We start from the raw sequence: 24,334 nt of genomic DNA, 5'->3' as shown, positions 1-24,334 counted from the left end.
ATCTTCTTATTTTTTATGTATACCTCTCTTTATCATGAAACAACTTCCGCCAATGTTTCATAAAACTCTTTGACGCGGTAGGACAAGGTTAATATGTAGTTTAAATATTGCAATGCATTGCACACACATATGAGGATCTGGAAGGGGTATACTGAATAGAGAATAATGGGCGAATCGTGCATAATAACTGGCTAACAATATAAAGAGAACATACGAATAGGACAAACATGAAAGAATAGAGAAAAATAGACCAAACAATTGAGTACTAGTAATAATGAATAGTAGAGTATTGAATTATACAGAATAGAGAATAATGGGCTAAATTTATAAAGAATAGAGCAAAAGGGCTGCTAGAAATTATTAAAAAAAAATACAGAATTGAAAGACTTCCCATGCAGACAGCACTCCGATATGGCCTTCTATACTGTTGATGACGTTGCTGTTGTGCATTTTCTCAGAAGTAGTGACTGATATTAGAGTATAGGATAGCATATCATTCTTTACCAAACTAAAGTAAACAAAACACCATGAAACCGCAATTTGTAATCTGTTGCTTGAAATTTCGTCACATGTGCCTTAGCTTTACGATTGGATTTACTGACATAATGGATTTAATTTGCGTGAAATATTTGCTACTAGACGTTAAGTAGAAAACATTCAAATCCAAATCAGTCCACTATTGTTGATGCAAAACAATATATACGGTTGTCGTTCTTTGCTGCTGCAGAACACACTCACAGTAAGGAACATGACATATTACAGGATTAATCTTAGTTGGTTTAAACTCAAACTGAACCATCCCCCTTCGTTCATACAACGTTGCAAGAGTAGAGAAGAGAGGATTCCAAGATTTACAGTCGGCACAATAAACGTACGGGTTTCACAGTTTTCATTGAGTGCTAGGTTTTTTAAGCTCTTTTAAACATTACCATTACTAATAAATATTATTTATATATATGACCCTTTATCAATACACAGCAATCCCGGAGATAGTTTTGTCTTTAGAAGCATAAAATACAACAGATGACTTTGGAAGAGGTAAAGAAAAAACTGTTTCCTTCAAAAGAATATTTTACAGTTGGTCGACTGTTTAAATCTCATATGTAAAGGATAAAAAAAAATGTAATATTTGTCAAAACTGAGTTGTTTTAATCATCATCCAAAATCATGTGTATGATTCTATATATTTGTGTTTCAACTCATGAGAGACATGTTTTCGCGGGTGAAAGATATTCAAACATTTCCAGATCTATACATTATCGGTTGTGTGGTATTCCCTCTTGCACTTAGTTGTGTAATTCTAATGTACATTGATGGGTGTTCTTAGAGGTATAGCAGGATACGTCATACAAGTGAGAGGTTTAGCTTGTTTTAAAAATCAGGTATAATTCACCATTTTCTACATAAGAAAATTCGGGTACCAAGTCAAAAATATGACAGTTGTTATCCATTCGTTTGATGTGATGTGTTTGCCATTTGATAAAGGACTTACCTTTTTGAATTTTACTCGGGGTTCAGTATTTTTGTGGTTTTACTTTTTACCATCTCGACGTAGTTCTCGCTCTGTTTTGGTTATTCAGATTGTATATCCGGAAAGATTTACGACATTTATTAACATACAACAAATAAGATATCAAGCATATAAAACTTCATAGCATTATTCTAAATATATCACAAGATTAAAGATAAGACAATAACAATCAAATAATATATAAATTATACATTCAATCATTTTAACTTTTTATAAGAAGTAGTCTTGGTTTAAAGTTCAACACACCAATACAGCTTATTACCACATAAAAGGTATGATATTTAACACTAAGTTTCTGAATTGCAACGAAAATACAAATATTTAAAGTTTTGAATCTGCACTCATCAATGGTTTGAGATGTGTGTAGTAGGTGCTGTGGACCTGTAATAGATAACAATCAATTATACATACAAAGTATGTTTAACTCAAGTCTACGACTATCATACAAGTGAGAGGTTTAGCTAGCTATAAATCCAGGTTAAAATAACTATTTTCTACATAAGAAAATGCCTGTACAAAGTCAGGTACATAACAGTTGTTATCGATTCGTTTGATGTGTTTGAGCTTTTGATTTTGGGATTTGCTTAGAAATTTTCCGTTTAAAATTTACCTCTCAGTTCGGTATTTTTATCATTTTACTTTTTTCATATCAAATGCATTGTTCTGACTTTTTGATAACATATATAATGTGTGAAAGTTTTGACTTTAAAAGTATTTTGAAATACCTGGTGTAAGCAATATAAAGGATGTAGATAATCGTTACTGTTCGTATAACTCTTTACTATACTGTCGATATCTTATTTACGACCACTGGGTTGATCCCACTGCAGGTGGAGTTTTTATTCCCCGAGGGTATCACTAGCCCAGTAGTTAGAATTTCTGTGTTTGACATGAATTATCACTGATATGGTCATAATTATGAATTATTTGTTTACAAAACTTTGAATTTGTGAAATTCTCAGGCTTTTTTTATATCGCTGTATTTGGCAAAACTTTTAGGAATATTTGGTTCTCAACGCTCTTCAGCTTCGTAATTTATTCGGCCTTTTTAACGTTTTTTTTTTTAGATTCAAGCGTCACTGATGAATCTTTTGTAGACGAAACGCGCGTCTAATGGCAATACTAAATTTCAACCCTGGTACATGTGTCTATGAAGAGTTTACTTTTCCAACCATAACGTAATAGTTCTGTAATTTGAAGTATTTTTCTGTTCTTTATAGGCATTTTTTTGGTACTAAAAATGTCAAAGTTCAGAAAGTAGACCCAACTTTCGTTCCCAATTTCTGTTAAACCTTTTTCTCAATTATGCTTTTTATGAAATTCTACTATGAATTGTTATAAAGCATATCCACGACAGAATTTATCGATTGATCACATAATATCGTTCACAGTCTTAGTTTTAAATTGAGATTTTAAACTTTGTTAGAAATAAAGGACTACTCCATACCATAATAGGATTTTTTTTATATCTATAAAGCTACGCAGAGAACATTGGAAAAACAGGTGCTTATATATATTGTGATTCTATATAAGGCGTATAAAAATAATATTGGTGCATAATGTGTATCAGCACGCATAAAGGAAACTTTTAATGGTGCGAAGTTTTAAAATGTTCGCCATTATCAGCATTCAGGAATTGTCAGGACTAAAAGCATAATTCTGAAGGAACACATAACAGAAAATGTGTCGTATTGAGTTTCCAAACGTCAACGTTATTACCTCTGTTTGATTCATAGGCGCCATTTTTGCATAGTCATACAAGGCTTGGTAAACTTGACCATCATAACGGCCTAAACAGCTTTGTAAGATATGGTCTGGAAAATCAAAAGCATCTACGAGTGCGACAGCATTAGGCCTCATCACATCAAATAAAGTCAGCATCTTCTTCTGTAAATACTCTGCATGTTGTCCTGTTAAGAAGTTGTCCTATACAAATAAAATAAAATGTCATGTAAAAAATGTATTATCTGTTTTTACTTTTTATAAAAATCATTTTATTGGAATAAAAATCTTTATTTTACTAATATAGACTGGCACGACCATTTAGAGCTAGTCAGTGTTCACTGTGCTTCTCAAAATACATTTAATTGCCATGAATACTTAAATCATTTACGCTTATCAATATTATGATACATTGTCCTCGATGCTGTAAACATTTTAAATGTTGAAATATTTATTCGTTTAAAGTGTTTTAATTTTATGTTTTTTTTATTGAGTTATATAATCCTTCCAATTGATATTTTATCGTGTGTTTTCCTATGTTGTGATGTTATACTATTGTTTCAGAAAAGGGAGAAGGTTTGGTACCATTAAAACGTTTAATTACACTGCAAATGTTTGCACCTGTCCTAAGTCAGGAATCTGATTACAGTAGTTGTGTTGTTTGGATTTGTAGACGAAACGCGCGTCTGGCGTATATACTAAATTTACTCCTGGAATCTATGATGAGTTTATTTACAACCACTGGGTCAATGGCACTGCTGTTGGAGATTTATTTCCCTGAGGGTATCACAAGCCCAGTCGTCAGCACTTTTTGTGCTGACATGAATTGTCATTGATATGGTTATATTTATAAATTTACTGTTAAAAATTTTTGAATTTTTTGAAATACTAAGGCTTTTCTACCTCAGGCGTAGATTACCTTAGCTGTATTTGGCAAAACTTTTAGGAATTTTTTGTCCTCAATGCTCTTAAACTTCGTACTTTATTTGGCCTTATTAACTTTTTTGGATTCGAGCATCACTGATGAGTCTTTTGTAGACGAAACGCGCGTCTGGCGTATATACTAAATTTACTCCTGGTATCTATGATGAGTTTATTGTTTATGTAATTTATACGTGTTTCTCGTTTCTCGTTTTTTATATAGATTAGACCGTTGGTCAACCCGTTTGAATGGTTTTACGCTAGTAATTTTTGGGCCCTTTATAGCTTGTTGTTCGGTGTGAGCCAAGGCTCCGTGTTGAAGGCCGTACATTGACCTATAATGGTTTACTTTTATAAATTTGGATGGAGAGTTGTCTCATTGGCACTCACACAACATCTTCCTATATGTATTACATTGATATATACGTCATTAGAAGTTAATGAATGCAACAGTTTATTATTATATCTGCTCTTAGATTTCATGAAATTCTAATTATTGCATTTGAATTCCACAAAACGAAGGATGTACAAGTAGGAGCATAAAGCAATCGTCATAAGACAAAGGTCTGTTAATGTTATATCTTAGCGTAACCTGAAGGAAAACTTGAACGTTTAAACTATCATCATGAACCAATAACACACAGTCTGCTAAAGCCGTATAGTGTACCATCTCGTATATAAAAAATAAAATCACAAAAATACTGAACTCAGAGAAAAATCTAATCGGAAAGTCCATAATCACATGGCAAAATCGAATGACAAAACACATCAAAAACGAACGGACAGGAACTGTCATATTCCTGACTTGGTACAGGTAATTTCAAACGTAAAAAAAGGTGAATTAAACCTGGTTTTAAAGCGCTAAACCTCTCACTTTGATGACAGTCTCATCAAATTTATCGTAAACAGATGATATTGGTTATGTAATTATTAAAGAAGGGTAAAATTTATGATGGGAAAATTCCAAGTGTCTCCAAAATTATATCTTTGATTGTAACAAGCATGTATTGTCAAAACTAGGGATAAAGAGGAAAACGATACAAACCATAATTTGAAGAAAGTTATAAAGCAACAATGGAATAATATAAAACCAATTGACAATCATAATAACACTATACAGAAAATTAAATACGAAGCAAGATGAACACCACACAAAATTGATGTGAACTTCTGAGCTCCTGAAAATCAATCTGTTCCTGCCGTGTTCCTCATTGGCAGGGAAAATGTGATGACAAATCGCTTTCTGTTATGTCATAACAAAAACTAATTCAGTTTGTCATTTTGAGATAAAGAACAAAATGATCCCCAAGAAAAAAAATATTGTCAAAGAATCATGTCAATTCACTCTCAAACTGTTTGCTTCAGATTAAAGAACAAAGCAGAGAATATATTCATCTTGTTTAGATACAGATCATTATATTATGTATAGGAAAAAGAATTGTATCTGGTCCATTATAAGTTACCATGTAGAATATTTTCTTGGATATTTTAGAGGATAAGAATATATTAATCTGATATTCCTTACAATTGTATACCATCAATACCAAATATCTTATTTGTAATATAATGGTTTAATTGTACCTGCATAAATTCGCCTAAATTTTCTAGGATACCATGTACACCATATAACTGACAAACTTCATTCAAGACTTTTGATGTATTACTATCTACTTTACAGTTTCGAATGCTATCTATAAAGTTCTGGACACAAAACAAGTGACAGTGAGCCTGAAAACCAATTAAATGCGAAATGTATTTGTTGACATGTTGAGCTATAAAATAGAGCACAAATTAAAATGTATCAATTAGATACTAATATTGGATCGTTCATACATACATTGTACTACCATTGAGCAATTAAATGACCTGTTGAATAAGAATTGTGTAATCGAATTTGAAGAATGAATAATATGTTATATCGTAAAATTGACAATGACATAATTTGATGAAAATGGTTATGAATTAGCTTGATCTTCTTTGTAGGAAAAAAGGATAAGTACCACAAATGAGATTTATTTAAATGCTTATGTCTTATTAATTATTTAGTGTAAAGAATAACTTATTTACCAGATTTTCACAAACTGCAATATTTTAGAATAAGCCATGCAGTACTACTAATGATAATAAGTTGACTTGTCGTATTAGGGTTTGTATAAAGGGAAATAACGAGTGCACGTGTCTTACTAATGTTTGTGTATAGGGAGATATATCTCTTAGCCATTTGAGTTAAGGCGATCGTATTTTAACGATGTTTACAGCAGAGAATATTTATTCAAAACATTTACACCAAAAATATCTTACATTTGCCGCCAAAAAGAGTTGTACCGAACTTTTGTTCCAGGCTTCGTGTGCAGGACTACCTGACTGTATAAACGATTGCATTTGTTTGGCAGCCTCTTCAATTAATCTGCAAAAGAAAGAGTATCAACATATGTTCCTTTTTTTATTGTTCCTATAATTATCATAAAAAGATGTTTGCATTACCGGTCGAATATTTAGAATATCTGAAACCTTCAACATCTATCTATATTTATGTGATTCTGTGGCTTGTTGAAATATAAATCCAACAATTATCATCTTAACAAATATGATGTTGAACAAATTAAAGTGTTAAATATTTATGATTATGTCAACTTAATGTATGATCATGTATTTTATTCGAATCCACCGATTTTAACCTAGTATTTTTTTTTTAAATCTCGGATAAGATGAGCCAGTTAGGGTTCTAAAATGCATATGTATATACGGGAAAGAATTGTTTTATTTGATGTCATGTGATACATATAAGCATCCAGCATTTGGTATATCCTTAATCATACTAAAACGCGTTTCCCCTGGACAACTTTTTCTTAGATTAAAAACTCTATTTTGCTCTGCTGAACATGAATGATAAACTATTTTAGAAAGTAACCTCTGATGTTTCATGTCTGAATTTTAATACCTATATAAATGTTTGATTGATATTTTTTACCTTGCTGCTCTGTGTTTATAAGCTTTGACTATGCAAGTAAATGAAACTTCGTCGTCCATACGTGAGTTCTTTTCCATAGGCTCGCCAATATAACTGACAAATCCAGGGAGGGTTTTCCCCTGTTGTTTGGATCTGTGGCACTTCATCAGATACCTGCAATATATTAAATGGCATTTGCTTCAATGAATATAACTGCAAGTGATCCTTTACACAGTTAACCACTACTCTACTATCTGAGAGAAGGAAGTACTTCTTTAGCTCAGTTGTTACAAAAACTCATCAAATATAACAGGCGTATAATGTGGCACGCCAGACGCTCATCAGTGACACTAGAATCAAAATAGTTGGATGGTAAAAATCAAATACAAAGTTGAAGAGCATTAAAAACTAAAAATTCAAACAATTTAAACAAGGGGGAAGAAAAACCTAATTGTAGGGTAATAAAAACCTTATTGTTTCAATAACTTCACATTTTACAAACAGAAACTTTAAAAAAAAATGGATTTATCAATGACATTTCATGTCAACAGAAGTACAAAAGAGGTGATAATCGGGCCAGAGTCAGGTCCGTTGCTGTTACAGTGGATATTGTGGATATTGTTAATATCAAAAATACCAAACTCCATGAAAAATTGAAATCGGAAAGTTTTTATCAAATTGCGAAATAAAAGCTCGAACGCATCAAACGAATGGAAATAAACTCATTATAGATACCAGGATTGCAATTTTGTATATACGACAGACGCTCATTTCGCCTTAAATAGACTCATCAGTGACGTTCAAATCCCCCAAAATTAAAAAGGACAAATAGTGCATGATGTTGAAGAGCATTGAGGTCCAAACTGAAGTTCCTAAAGGTTTGCCAAATACAGCTAAGGTACTAATAATCTATTCCTGGGGTAGAAAACACCTGTCATACTACTGACATGGTACAGGCACCAACGATTTAAAGCGCTATCAATTAACGGAACAAGAGAAATACAAATTTAGAAAAGATGCACGTTCACATATTAAAAGCTTTTAAAAGTATATTTCATATTTTTGTTATAAATACATCTTCCTTTTCCAGAGGGTACAACCAACTAATCAAATTTTACCAAAGAAATCAATAACACAACGAGGGATAAATAAGTACCGAGTCACGTCTAAATTATGGATATCACCAAAACAGACTACACAGTAAAAAATAACAACATAATTTTAATAAATTGAGCAAGTTTATAACACAAATTAAGACAGAGCAAAAACAACCTCATCAAAACCCCGAATTTGCGGTATGGGCTTTGTTAAAGGCCGTACGGTGGCATATAGTTGTTAATTTCAGTGTCTTTTAGTCTCTTGTGGAGAGTTGTTTCATTGACTATCATACCACATCTTCTTTGTTATACCCGGGTCGATCTCATGAGGACCGGAAGGTAAGCAAATCTTGCTATAACTTTCGAAGAGATTTTATTAATACAATTGTATGTAGTAACTTGTCAAAGAAATCAGGCAAGGATACGCAAACTCTGAATATAATATCAACATTTGAGGATGCTGAAAAAATGTTTATAAATAGAAATTGAAAATAAACCCCATTCCTAGATTTACATTCATATCATCATAAACGCACATATATATATATATAAACATTTGAAAGTCTTGGTGTGTAAAATTCTTATAGACTATTAATTTTATGTCAAAAAAGAACTTAAAAATTCGTAAGGGTTCCGCGGAACCCAGTGTCTCGCCTACTTTTGCTGTTAATCGCAGACTCAACAAAAATGAGGAAATAAATCAATAAAAATATTCCTCTTGATACTATCTTTTGAATGTAAGAAGCTTCTGTCCAAGTTTGGTAAAAATCCAGGATAGTTTATGAATCTAATAAACGTTTTAAAAACTTTAACTGCAGACTGTATGTAATGTTAACTGGAAGAAAAACTAAGTCCATTTATAAGTAAAATAAAGATAAACATATACAAAATGTCCTTCTAGATACTAGCTTTTGATCATAAACAAGCTTCTGTCCAATCTAATTGAAATTAAATCCTTTAAAGGATTTAATTTTAATTAGATTGGCTTCTGTCCAAGTTTGGTACAAATCCAGGATAGTTTAAGAAAGTTATTAAAATTTTAACAACTTTAACCAAAGAGTGAATTTTATGTTTCCTGGCTGAAAAATTTAGTCCATTTATAAGTAAAATACGGAAAAAATGAAATTTTATTTTTACAAAATTTCGTTTGATATTTACAAAAATTGAATTCTTGGGGGTCTTTAGTATGCTAAATCTGAAGATGTATTTAGATTTTTGATTATGGACCCCGTTTTCAAGTTACTTCTAGATACTATCTTATGATCATAAACAAGCTTAGTTTGGTACAAATCCAGAATAGTTTAAGAAAGTTTTTAAAATTTCAAAAACTTTAACCACAGAGTGAATATTTGTGGACGCTGCCGACGACAACGACGACGACAACGACGACATAATGTAGGATTGATATGATTAGCTGAAGGCTCGACAAAAATGAACAGCCTAATTCATCTAAGGTAAATTTGCCCGAGGGAGTACGAAACTTAGTTTCTTAGTAATTCCTTAAATATAACTTGGAACTTTGAAATTTGCCGTACCAAATCATGCCTGTCTTGAAGCAAAATTCCGCAAAGTCAACTCGTTAATCTCCAAAACTTAATAAAAACTTCTATTGTTTTTAGGTTCAGGGGAACACTGTAATTTTATGATAAACATGTTGTACGATCTTTTGCATTTAGATACTGTAAAATGTCAGCTGCTCGGTGCCATATTAACAACAGCTGCACTGGTAGTTGTTTATTACACCTCCTCTTTCACAATAAGGAATTGGGAGATTTTCCCTGACATATTTCTTTTAATCCTTGTCATAAAAGAGCATTCTAATTATCAAAATACATTCTTAGAGAGTGTATAATAATACAAAACATGTACTTGTAGAAAACATGATACTATTTATTCATATTCAACGTATTCATTAGTCTTCTTGTTGCATATTAAATTAAATTAAATAAATTCAATCTGAAAATCTGCATTTTGAATAAATAACTACATTCCTTAAAACTTTACCTTGCTACCTGCAACATCATAACTGTATTCTCCCCTTCATATGTGCAACCGGGCACTGCGCAAACATAGATTTTTGGAAGTCCGCTAGCATGTGAGTATCCGTGGCCACCACAACATATTCGGCATACTTCTATTCCTGCAGATCCTGCATACGTTGTAAAAGCTTTAAGTCCTGCTGCTAATGCATGTAACTGTAAATAAAAAAGTATCGGGGGTTTCTTTTTAAGTTCGTCTATAAAGTTTGAAATGATCCATTCTGAAGTCATAAATGATCCATTCTGAAGATCATAAATGTTCAACGACAGCAACAACGAAAAGTTTAAGTAAGTAGTAGGCCTTTTAAAACTATTAACACTGAGTTTAACTCATAGGGAAAAAGGGAGTGAAAGAAATAGCAAAGAAAATCATACTGAAGGATAACATATGTTCCTGAAGATATTTAGATTCTAAATAGATACCTGTGGTAGTTGGTCAAGGCGTCCACCCTCTATTTGTTTGCTAATCCTTTCGTATGTTTCTGTCATGTTAGTCGAGGCAAAATGAAAAGCATACGCTGTAGACAATAAGGGAAACAACCTGTACTGCTGTGTCTGGTAATCTAAAATCTGTGGTTCTATACCCCTGAAATTAAAGTCAATACTTTAAAATCCATAGTTTCACCTTTTAAAATCTGAATAATTTTGATTTGCAGAATGTTGTCTGCAATCATGATTAATTTCGTACAACTTTGGAGAGATTTTCTCAATAGGTTTATTGTAAGCTGCAAGCCGTTATCAATCAAATCATAAACACAAGCTCTAGAATATAATATCCACTGGAAGGAAAATACTCCATATACATGTGCTGACATTTCGAAACCTACTTTGGTGTTTTAGATGACAAAAACAATTGCTTCTTTTTGTAGATTTAGAACTTTGAACACAAAAATTCCTATCGAAATTGGTAGATGACAAAACATTCAGAGAGAAAATCGTACTTGTAATTTGTGCAATTCCGATGATATTAGCGACGAGTTCCATTATAATTTAGAATGCTCGGCAATATACGAAAATAGACAATTGCTACTAAAACATCATTTTGTAAACAGACCAAATATTTTAAAATTTCAAGGTCTAATGAATAGTAGCAACCCGTCTGAACTAAACAATCTGTGAAAATGTATAAGAATTATTTTTAAATGCCTAGAATCTCCTTGGTAACCACACCCTCTCCATCCAAGTCCCAATGTATAAAAAGTTAACAACAAATAGGTTAAAACAATCCAAACAGGCTAGGAAATCAAAAACGGTCTAATCTATATAAAAACAAAAAATACCTTTCCAAAATTGTGAAAATAAAAAGTTACAAATTACAACTTCCCGGTGTTATAAGGATAGCATATTATATTCTCTGTGTTCTATTATAAGTCAAATGATGTGTGACACTGCGGAATGGTTTGATAAATATGTCTCACATCATATCGGACAGTCAACAATCCCATTGAATCATCTGTCAATCAACCTACTCTGAGTAGAAATGTATTTACTGCTTTAAACAATAGTCTCTTTTATAATAAATAATGTTACCGAATACACAACAGGAGATAAAGATTGATCAAAGAACTAATAAATTCTTTTTGAGATCATCAATCGAAATTAATTTCAGGAATATCCAAAAATAAAAAACAAAAATACCGAACTCCAAGGAAAATTCCAAACGAAAAGTTCTTTATCAAAAAGCAAAATCCAAAGCTCCAACGAAACGAACGAATTGGAAGCTAGTCAACTGTCATATTCCTAAATTCATAAATGCATTTCCGAATGTAAAAAATGGCGGAGTTAACCCGATTCTATAGCTAGTTAAATCTTTCATATGTATGACACAATCACATCAATATATTTAACAAGAATTTCCCCAACTTAACGAGCTCTCCCCTATTTTGTTATGTATGGTCCACAACTTGAAGTAACGGACTTTAAAACAGCAATTTATTTCATTTATATGCTTTGGAGTTTGGTGTGACGTCCATTTTTATTGCACTAAAGGGGTCAGCTGAAGCCCGCCTCCGCGAGCGGACTTTTCGCCCAGTGTAAAACGTCACCAGTGTCAGAGCAGAAAGATTATGAACCAGAAGTATTGTCAAAGAAAATCTCGTCCTTTTTCTTACAAAGTTCATTGGAAGCAACAAAGACCTTGTTGATAAATATTCCGGATAAATTTCACAAATAATACACGATGGTCTTGAGAGTATAGAGTATGGGTACTGACGTTGTTTATCATATTTAAAACGTGTTATAGTATTCTTTTATGTATATTACTTTTACTGTTTAGTCTGATTTTGGTGATATGGATTTGACGTGACTTTGTATTTGTGTTTTGTTTTCTACCATAATTTTCGTATTCTTGTCTTTCATTTTTGCCTATGTCTTTGTCTATATACCAGGTTTAACCCACCATTTTCTACATAAGAAAATGCCTGTAGCAAGTCAGGAATATGACAGTTGTTATCCATTCGTTTGATGTGTTTGAGCTTTTGATTTTTCTATGCGATTAAGGACTCTCCGTTTTGGATTTCCCCCGGAGTTCAGTATTTTTATTGAATTTACTTTTTGATTGCCCATTGGTAGCCTTTGACTGTTTTCTGTTGTTTGGTCGAGTTGTTGTCGCTTTGACACATTCCCCAATTCCATTCTCATTTTTTTTTAAAGTCAAATTTTTTTTAATCAGAAATAATTTTTTCTATGAATCTAAATAAAATATACTTACCCCGGTGTTAATTCAGATTGTCTTCTGACAGCACTGTAGCGAATAACTATAGTACAAGCCTCAGCCAGCTGTATAGCGGCATTTCTAACAATGAATGATCTGACAAGTACCATTGTCCCATATGTCACTTTAGTATTTTCAGGTTTAATATAAGTACCATCCTCTAAGACCTGACGAAAGACAACAGTATGTGTATTTCTGAATAAGTCTGAGTACTTAAACTTATTTTTGTATGGTTTTTATTCTAATAGTTCGTTTCTATGTATGTTGTATTGTCGTTTGTTCTTGTTGCACTTCCGTGTTCTCTTGCTTCGTTGTTTTCCTCTTATATATAATTGATGTGTATCCCTTGGTTTTAGTTTGTAAATCGGATGCTTTCTCTCAACTCATTTATGATTTTTTCAACAGCGGTATACTACTGTTGCCTTTATTTTTTTTAATATTTTTATCAAACTATAATTCGTTATAAATATTTTAAAATATGTACTTATAGATGTCGGATCACCTGCGTCAGACATCAACAATTTTAATGTAATAACAGAATTCCACAAATTGATAAAGCTACGGCAAACTAGGAGATATTAGATAAAACCCGTCACTATTTTAATTGGATACATACTGCTATAATTGATTGATTTTCATGATATGTAAATTCTGAAGAAAAAAATGTCAATGTTCTAAGACACTGAGGTTCACATTTTCGGTATTTACAAGCATTGTTCACCGTTTGAAGTATATGGGTTGAAACTGACGGAATCGAAGATTAAACATGCATACTTATTATTCTCTATTGTGCGATGTCATTTTGGTGGTACTTAAATGTTACACACAGTATTTTAGTACTTAAGTTTAGTATTATATGATTTTGTACTCAAGTTTGGTATTATACGATATAGGTAAGTACTCACTTTCGAGTATCGCATCAGCATATTTTCCCTTGGAATCCTGACACTGTTAAGTTTTAGATATCCATTGTCGTTCGATCCAAATCCAAACTTGTTACCGATCACACCGTTTTCAATCCCTACAGTCGTAATTGAATTACATATTTGTTGGATTTGTTATTGTAAATAACGAGGACGCCTATTACATGTACGTAATAAAAATGAGCTTCCAGTTTTTGGTAGGGTTCGTTTCGCAATGCTCTGTCCAAAGTTTTTTTATGTTGTGTTATATAGATTATCGTTTGTCTTTTGAGCGTTTTGTGTTTTTGCTATGGCATTGTAAGTTGGTGTTTGACTTATGAGTTGAACATCTTTTGTATTATACGTTTCTCTTTCACAATTGTGATTTATTTGTTGTAATGTTTAAAAGAATGAGAAAGTATAAAATCGAAAGAATTTTAAATCTGTCAGATAACATTTCATAGCTGCAAGAAAATAGTGTTACTGCTCATATTTAGGATGGCAGATATTGAATTACAGAGAGGGTAATGACGTTGCTAACGTAAAATATTATTTTTTCGAGACGTAAAACTGTGACATATATCGAAAACAAGTTCATGACAATTATTTGTATCAATTTTTATGAAAAGACAACATGATTTGTTTTCAATTACATATATATACAGCTTAAAGTGCCTGTTTATTTTCTAAAATTCCTAAACTTTAATAAAAAATATTTATTTAGATCCATACTTGGATTCGTGCTTTTAAAACATGTTGATGTGTATATCAAAGACATTTGACTTATAAACTGTAGATAATAATGTCTTTACCAGGAAGCTGACTGTGGTCTTCTAAACTCCTTAACTGTAGCATGAATATATGGATGCCATGACACTTTCCTTGTGTGTATAACTGGGCAACCACTACACAATAGTTTGATGTTCTTCCTACTGAAAAAAAATATAGTCATGGTTATCAAGTTATTAACGCATTTTGTTGTATGTACTTTTAGGTTTTGAAATATGCGATAGGAATAAAGCGATAAGTGTTCGACATGAAAGCATTTTTAAGAAAGCATGTATATATATTTATATATATAGAGTCTATAAGAATCTACCAACCAGTAAACTTAATATATATATAAACGAGTCTAAATTGAAAACTACGTTCAAACCTATGATTGCGTTGGATAAAAACCGCAATTTTTATACGTGTGCATGTAAAACAAATTTCGTTGTAGAAGGGTCTAAAAACAGCACAAACAACATTTTCCAAAAGACCAAAAAAGTGAAAAAGTATATTTAAACAAAACGCATTTGACTAACAGGTCGAACAACTGATGTTCTTAAACCCTGCTGACTGCCATTGGCGATTGCCAAATAAAATTGATCACGAGATGTAACAAAATGGATCTTAATATAAATTTAAAACTAAACAGAAAACGATAAACTTGTGACCAAGATGTCATGCCACGAACACAAGGTGTCAATATTTTTTTTGTACACCAGATCTAGATTTCGACAATATATGTCTCTTCAGTGATGTTAGGGATCGAAACGGTATTTGGAAGGCCATATAATTTACCCTCAATTTCAGATCGACTCTTGAATTTTAAGAGTCAATATAGGATGAACGGATCATATAAACCGGAGGGAAAATATGATACATATCAGTCTAAAGATTTGCACAACGGTACTGATACAAGACGCCACTACACGAAAATTTCACCAAACAGTGTTAGAGTTGGATTTTATACTGACAAATTTTTGTCCGTCCCTCAGCGGGATTCGAACTCACACCTTTGATACACTACAGCACCAATCGCTTAGCCTCATGTCCAGCGCTCTAGACCACTCGACCACATCCGCTATATTAAAATATAACTTCAATAGTCGTAGTGTTACCTTGTCACGGAAGGTGAATCTAGAGATAGACATGAGACACGTGTTTTTTAAGCGTGTGTAGATGTTATATTATTATTTTCATACACAATGTATTTATTATTTGTCAGCAATCTAACTCAACAATTTTTATATATCATATAGGATCATGATTCATTTCATTCAGAGCTCTTGGGATTATATTGGTGTTTCGGGTTGATATGGATGCGATATTGAAAAAGCCATATGATATTCTCTATATATACAACTCGTCTAAACATCAACCCAACAATGTTAGATCTGTAAATTTGCTTTCGTAAATTTTTGGTTCTTTCCTCGCCGGGATTCGAACCCATGCTACTGTGATATCGTGACACCAAATCGCCTGCACTGCAGCCGTCCCGCTAGACCACACGACCACCTGGGCTTCACAAAAATAAAGCTTTCGCTGGCCGTGTGTAACCTTTCCTCGTCAGTTTTAATCTAGCGGCGTACTACAGTACATGATATATAAGGCATTATATCTTTTTGCCTTATATATCATGTACTGTAGTACGCCGCTAGATTAAATATATATATATACGTCTGAGTCAGTGACAATTCTACAACAGATTTATCCATCGGATCACCAGCAATGATGTTGATACATGGCTGTGTACATTATGTATATACAACTCGTCTAAACATCAACCCAACAATGTTAGATCTGTAAATTTGCTTTCGCAAATTTTTTGTTCTTCCCTCGCCGGAATTTGAACCCATGCTACTGAGATATCGTGACACCAAATCGCCTGCACTGCAGCCGTCCCGCTAGACCACACGACCACCTGGGATCTCAAAAAAGAGCTTTCGCTGACCATGTGTAACCTTTCCTCGTCAGTTTTAATCTAGCGGCGTACTTCAGTACATGATATTTAAGGCATGGAGATGTTATAGTAACAGATCAGCTCAAGTATCTATAGTAAAGGATCCAAATTAAGGCAAGATACAGTCACAGAATATAATTATATTTATAAGTACGTCTGAGTCAGTGACAACTTTACAACAGATTTATCCATCATGAGCTGATCTGTAACTATAACATCTCCATGCCTTATATATCATAGTACGACGCTAGATTAAAACTGACGAGGAAATGTAACACACGGCCACCGAAAGCTTTATTTTTGTGAAGCCAAGGTGGTCATGTGGTCTAGCGGGACGGCTACAGTGCAGGCGATTTGATGTCACGATATCTCAGTAGCATTGGTTCGAATCCCGGCGAGGGAAGAACAAAATATTTGCGAAAGCAAATTTACAGATCTAACATTGTTGGGTTGATGTTTAGACGAGTTGTATATATAGAGAATATCATATGGCTTTTTCAATATCGCATCCATATCAACCCGAAACACCAATATAATCCCAAGAGCTCTGCTCGAGGGATTATATTGGTTGAGGGTTGATACGGTGTGTGATATTGAAAAAGCCATATCATATACACTTTATTATATACATATACCTCACGTAGATGTTTATTTTATGTGACATGACGTCATACAGATAAGGTGGTTTGAAATAACGTCATACAGATTATAGGTTTGACATGACGTCATACAGATTAGGGATTTGATAAAGCATTTGCAACAGTGACTGCAACCGATGACGTGACGTCATACAGATTAAAGGTGTGATAAAGCTTTTGCAACCGTGCTGATATCGATATCATCACGGGTGGCTGATACAGCACGCTTGCCAATGATTGTATTACACATACAATTTATCTGTATTTACTACTAAGTATATAATAAATATATATATATACAGTAAAAGTGACTTTGCTTAATTACATATTTGGGGCTTTAACTCATGTCTTGTTTTTATCTACATGTATCAGTAGAATAACAAAAAAACAATACACAGAAGAACGTTAAAAAAGCACTTAGTGATTATTATTTTTTTCAAATTTGATTGGTCATTACTTACATCCGGCTGGCCAGAATTTAGTTGCAGACAAAGATGGAGTATTGAGTATGAACTCTTTCGTCTTTGGATCATATGTTGCTGTTGTCTCCAGACCTCTCAAAAACGTACCTATCAACAAAAATATTTAAACTAGCATCAATAACAAAGGTACACTTCAGTTGTCTTTTACATACAATGACTGTGTATATATATATTCTCAACGATTGATTTACAATTTTGCAAATAGTGATATTCATGATATCGGAATTTAGATAGGATTTGTATGAACCTCTGGATAAATTTATTTTCGTGGAATTTTTGTCTTTTACATATAAGACTCACTACAATTTACATTGTACTCATTTAAGAAAAGAATGTTTTTTTTGTAAATTCATTGGGTGTAAAAGTGTCAACTGGAGTACATTTTGTATGAAGCGCAAAAGCGCTTCATTCTATTAAAGTGCGCACGATCAACGCTTTTACAACCCTATGAAATTACTACAAGAAGCATTCAATACTTAAAATTACATTTTTCAGCTAGCATCATGAAAACACGATGCCTGTCAAGAGTTTATTTTAAATACCTGTGCACTTTATTTGCAGGAGCTCGTGTCATCATGAATGTTACATTTCATTTTAAAACGAAGGTTTATTTCCAGAATGTCGAAAGATTGTTGTTAGCCAATCAAAATAACGTTTTAAAATAAAACATACATGCAATGTAATTATTAAGGATTCAAACACATTTTTTTGTCATAAAAACTTTGCTCAGATCAAGATATCAATGAGGGAAACATATACGCATGTGGAAATAATTGATTGATTGTTGGTTACTTAACGTCCAGTGGCAAATATTTCATGCATATTCAGGACGATATGTGGAAATAAAGACGTTGATAATGTGGCTGAAACATTACTTTGGTTCATAAGTGCAACAAGTTGAAATCACTCCTTGATCATAGTTCAATTATATATTTTCCCTCAAATGTATTCAACTGACCATGTCCTATTTCAGTTTGAGCATATGTTCCAATTATTTTTTCCTGATAGGCTAAGGGTAACCATTTAGTTTTTTGTTCTTCTGTTCCTTGTTGTTCTATAGTGGGGATAAACATTGTAGTATTGATGTTTATTGGATTTGCCTCGTGTGGAAAAGCGCTCCTGTAAATATATAATAACCCTAAGTATGATTTTTCGTCTGTAATATGAGTGAGAAGTTTTGAGACTTACAACTAGTGGAATGCTAACCCCCGTGCTCCAAGTAATCACAATTATCTAAAACATAGGCTTAAACTCCGGGCCCCCAGGCAAACTTAACCTTTTGTTCTTTTCAGTTGTATACATGTGTTCTGTAAACATTTGGTCACGAGCAAGAAAATTGTCATAACGAACATCCATTGCTATTTCAATTCAATTCAACGTTTTATTAAAGTCTCATCTTTAAGTAACGACATGCGTATCGTGTAATTTTGACATAAAAAGTTTTACAACATAATAAGGGTTCAAATTTAATTTAGTTCACAAAAAGTTTTCCTTACTAAAAAGTTTCAGTTTTTAACACACTTTTGCTTACTACTCATATATTATTAGGAAGATTATGTTAATTTATGTATCATTGTCATTCTGCTCAGTTAATTTTGTTACCTATTCTGACATCGAATATCAGAGATATAGGGGAGGGTTGACATCTCACATTTTTGCGACAACTCAAGTCGGGAGGCTTTGGCCTTTGTTATTCGTGTATGTTTATTTAGCTCATTTATATGTTTTGGAGTTAGTGTGACGTCCATTTTCACTAAACAAGTGACATCAAGTGATGAAATTGAAATCATCCCTTCATAATTTTACTGACGGCATTACTAGTTGGTTGGCCGTCATGGAATATCTGTTTGACATACGACGACAGATATATTTCAATCGTCATAATTTCTACTCCATCTTCTTTTCCCTGAATGTGAGCATCTGAATTATACTTCAAGTTTGTACTTCCATGAGCAACACAACGGGTGCTACTTGTGGAGCAGGATCTGCTTATCCTTCCGTAGGAGTTTAGATCATCCACAGTTTTTGGTTGGGTTTTTATTGGGCAGTCTTTGATTTTATATGTACTGTTTTGTGTACTGTTGTTTGTTTGTTTGTTTTTTCGTCTTTGTCTTTTTTAGTCATGGCTTTTTCAGTTTATTTTCGATTCATGATAATAAAGGTCTCTTTTGGTATCTTTTGCCTCTTTTTTTAAAGAACTTGACAACACAAATATTGCCTAAAAGAGAACATTCCACACACAAAAATAAAAGGAACGGCATACTGGAAAAGAGGAAATATACGATAAATACATTGTAAGCTTGGGATAAGCTACTATTTCAAGAATAATTATATGTCTACCTATCATATACAAGACACAAAAAACGTGTGAAAATTCAACGTCCCAATCATTCCCGAAAATGGAATAGTGTACAAAATGACTTATAAAGGAAAAGGAAAATGGGAAACAAGTAGAAAATATATCCAACAAATAAGTTTCGGCTAATCTGCTTTTTTGAGAATAGGCTTATGGGTTACTGGTATATAAAAGTATATATTTCTTACTGTTTATACAACTCGTCTAAACATCAACCCAACAATGTTAGATCTGTAAATTTGCTTTCGCAAAGTTTTTGTTCTTCCCTCGCCGGGATTCGAACCCATGCTACTGAGATATCGTGACACCAAATCGCCTGCACTGTAGCCGTCCCGCTAGACCACACGACCACCTGGGCTTCACAATAATAAAGCTTTCGGTGGTCGTGTGTTACCTTTCCTCGTCAGTTTTAATCTAGCGTCGTACTACAGTACATGATATAAATATAAGGCATGGAGATGTTTTTGTTACAGATCAGCTCAATTATCTATAGTAAAGGATCCTACAAATTAATGCAAGATACAGTCACAGAAAATAATTATATTTATAAGTACGTCTGAGTCAATGACAACTGTACAACAGATTTATCCATCGGATCACCAGCAATAATGGTGATACATGGCTGTGTACATTATGTATATACAACTCGTCTAAACACCAACCCAACAATGTTAGATCTGTAAATTTGCGTTCGCAAATTTTTTGTTCTTCCCTCGCCGGGATCAAGCCCATGCTACTGAGATATCGTGACACCAAATCGCCTGCACTGTAGCCGTCCCGCTAGACTTACTGTTTATATATCATCGAATCATTTCTGTCTGTTAGTCCATGTTTTTCAATCTGTTTTTTAACATGTATGTGTTTTGTTAATGTGGTTTCATACTGCTCCTCTACATTACAATACGACCAAGGTTTAAGCTGTCTATAAAACGGATCTTCTCTTACAAGGTTTTCTACAAAAAAAAAAGTTAAGAAAAAGTTGGCAATGGAGGTTTCATTTCACATATTGAAAGATAGGTTACGTGGGGATTCTCGATTTATGATAATAGTTTTTATGGAGGCTTTAAAGTTATCTGACATGACTTAATGGATTGTTCCGAATTGTGCCTTGTAGTTGTGTAAACAATAGAACTCAATCAGAAATAGCTAAATCATAATTACTGCATTGTATGACCAAATAAAGGCAACAGTAGTATACCGCTGTTCAAACTCATAAATCCATGGACAAAAAACAAAATCGGGGTAACAAACTAAAACTGACGGAAACGCATAAATATAAGAGGAGAACAACGACACAACACTACAATGTAACTAACACACACAGAAACGGACCAAGCATCAGACAAAATCCCACGAGAATAACAAATATAACATCAAAACCAAATACATAAATTTGGGATAGACAAGTACCGTGACACGTCTTACCGCAATCTTAATTTACACTCAAAAATAAGAGAAAACAAACGACGCAACGTTAAATTGTAACACTCACAGAAACGAACTATAACATAACAATGGCCATATTCCTGACTTGGTACAGGACATTTTTAAAGGAAAAATTGGTGGGTTGAACCTGGTTTTGTGGCATGCCAAACCTCGCACTTTAATGGCAATGTTAAATATAACATAGAAATGACAACATAATATTACAGGACTACAATACAAATAAATAGGAAAACGTATTAGACTAAGAAACATGATTAATGAATAACAAAAAGCACCAGGTTTAAAATTTAATACGCCAAAAACACGCCTCGTCCACACAAGACTCACCAGTGACGCCCAGATATAAAAGATCGAAAGCGAAAAAAAAGGTACAAAGTTGTACAGCACTGACGATAAAAAGTTGAAAAAGGTTGTTTCAAATACGGCTAAGTTTGTATGCTTGGGATAAGAACATCCTAATTATTTAGAACAATTAATGCTATTGCAAACAGTAAATTTTATCAAATGAATATAACAGATATACATAATGAAACTGAAGTATTAACTCATTACATAAAACAAACACGAATACATAATGAATGACCAACACAGAATAGACACACCCGACTCAGTCCAGGCCTCAAAAACACATGATGGCAAAATCAAGTCTACCAAGTATAAAAGCTTCTGGTATAATGGCGTAAATTCCTGAGTATACATTCCAATTTCACGCACAGGCGCTTGGGTATATGATACAGATATTTTTTTGTTTTTTTGTTGTTGATTAAAATATTTAATTTTCTATATTTATACTTCATATATCTATCACCATTATCCATACTAAGAAACATTTGTTGAAATCACTCGAAACTAGGCGAGGAATGATTAGTGGTGATCGATATATGTATTAATAATATAGAAAATTGAATATTTCAATCAACAACAAAACAATTTAAAAAAAAGATTCTATAGCATATACCCAAACGCCTGTGATCCCGGCCTGTCTCTACATCGGTTATAATGCCTGTGATCCCGGCCTGTCTCTACATCGGTTATAACGCCTGTGATCCCGGCCTGTCTCTACATCGGTTATAATGCCTGTGATCCCGGCCTGTCTCTACATCGGTTATAACGCCTGTGATCCCGGCCTGTCTCTACATCGGTTATAACGCCTGTCTTGTATCTTTCTCAGCAGCAATGCGATATAACCAACATAGGCATTATTACATGGTTGTTGCCGTTCTCTGCCCTAGTCAATACCATATACTATAGTAATAATTTGCAGATTTATTCAGCCAGAAACATGTAAACGTTCTACATTTTGAACTTATACTTTCTCGTTGTTTAAGTAAATATACATACGGTATCCCTTTTTGTTTAGCTGGCCCTCCATGTAGTAGAACGGATTTAATCAACCAGAAAACAATTTAGAAAAAGATTCTATAGCATATACCCAAACGCCTGTGATCCCGACCTGTCTCTACATCGGTTATAATGCCTGTCTTGTCTCTTTTTCAGCAGCAATGTAAAATAACCAACAAGGGCTCACACTAGTTGTCCCCACCATGTAAAGACCCAGAACCAAATCTCACATAGTCATTTTTCTGCTGAGTGTATTGGACCAGAAGGAATAGCTCACTTAGCCGATCGAGTAAAATAAACACTTAGCACAACAACCTTCTTAGCAAGCACCAAACAGATATCAACATTCTTTCTTTTTGTTACAATATAAAGCTGCTCATGTATAAATATTAATGACAAATACATGGATAAGTCTATTTTATCAGATGTTGCCGTTCTGTCCTAGTCAATACCATATACTAGTAATTATATGCAGATTAATTGAGCCAGATACATGTAAACGTTCTACATTTTGAACTTACTTTCTCATTTTGTTTAGTAACTATACATACCGATATAACGCTTCCTTTTTAGCTTAGCCTGCCCTCCATGTAGTAGAACTGATAAATTTTCTACATTGAATGTTGCCTTCTGTCTCTCCTTGGCTAAATCCGAGTTGATGCTTCCCTGTGACATAATTTTATTTAGATTTGTAACATCCGCAGCACAAACTCAATAAAGTAGAACTGAAGTCGCAATACGAAGTTTATATTTATATGTATAAGATAGCCTGATAAAAATAGAAGTTAAACAAATGACATAAAATGGTTGAACGTTCTACATTTACAACTGTCAAATTTACACAATCCAATAAAGATAAAGGTCGGAAATAAAATAATGTGAATAGTCACATATTCTTTCTCCCTACTAATACATCCATAGTTTGATATTTAAAGTGTACATTCGCTTGTTCAATTTTTTAAAGGGCCGAACACAGTTAGACTATTTTTATCGAAACTTTATATTATAGGCAGTGATTTTTTTAATGAAAAAAAATTTGAGAATATGGAATTGGGAATGTATCAAAGATACAGCAACCCAACCAAAGAGCAGAAAAAATCACAAAACCAAAATTGGGTCTTCGACAAAGCTGGCTTCAGCAGCCCTATAAAACCCGTTTCAGAATCAATTTCAAAATAGTTGCTACAATGCACATGTCTACCTTTTGAAAACATAGTTTTTTTTGTTCTAAAAAATAACCTACGTACGTATATGTACATTCATTGAACTTGAATATATTAACATATTCCACAATCTATCGCCGATAGACCAAAAGTATCCCTGATAAACAAACTTTCTCTAACGATGAAACACAACAACGACCTTTATACACCGATACCAGAGAAAAAATCCGACAAAAACATTTCAAATCTGGTACTTACACAAAGTTTGTCCGGACGGTACCATAAGCGAAGTAAATGAATGCTGT

General features: G+C 33.2%; 1 protein-coding gene across 1 annotated transcript; it reads right to left on the bottom strand.

Moving 5' to 3' along the window:
• Positions 1-1,595: 1,595 nt before the first annotated feature.
• LOC139491026 (peroxisomal acyl-coenzyme A oxidase 1-like) lies at positions 1,596-23,679 on the bottom strand. Its single transcript, XM_071278282.1, has 14 exons — positions 23,418-23,679; positions 20,870-21,032; positions 18,682-18,842; positions 17,703-17,810; positions 14,688-14,807; positions 13,879-13,994; positions 12,971-13,140; positions 10,684-10,846; positions 10,226-10,416; positions 7,146-7,298; positions 6,476-6,581; positions 5,756-5,902; positions 3,251-3,457; positions 1,596-1,912 (listed from the first exon to the last, which is right to left on the bottom strand). Exons 1-14 carry the CDS (start codon positions 23,539-23,541, stop codon positions 1,853-1,855), a joined length of 1,989 nt encoding a protein of 662 aa, XP_071134383.1. The 5' UTR covers positions 23,542-23,679; the 3' UTR covers positions 1,596-1,852.
• Between the last annotated feature and the right edge of the window lie 655 nt (positions 23,680-24,334).

This window comes from Mytilus edulis, chromosome 10, assembly GCF_963676685.1.
Source record: "Mytilus edulis chromosome 10, xbMytEdul2.2, whole genome shotgun sequence".
In the NCBI taxonomy this organism is placed as follows: domain Eukaryota; kingdom Metazoa; phylum Mollusca; class Bivalvia; order Mytilida; family Mytilidae; genus Mytilus; species Mytilus edulis.
Note: the sequence above shows the minus strand (reverse complement) of the source record. Positions and strands in the feature narration are given on the sequence as shown.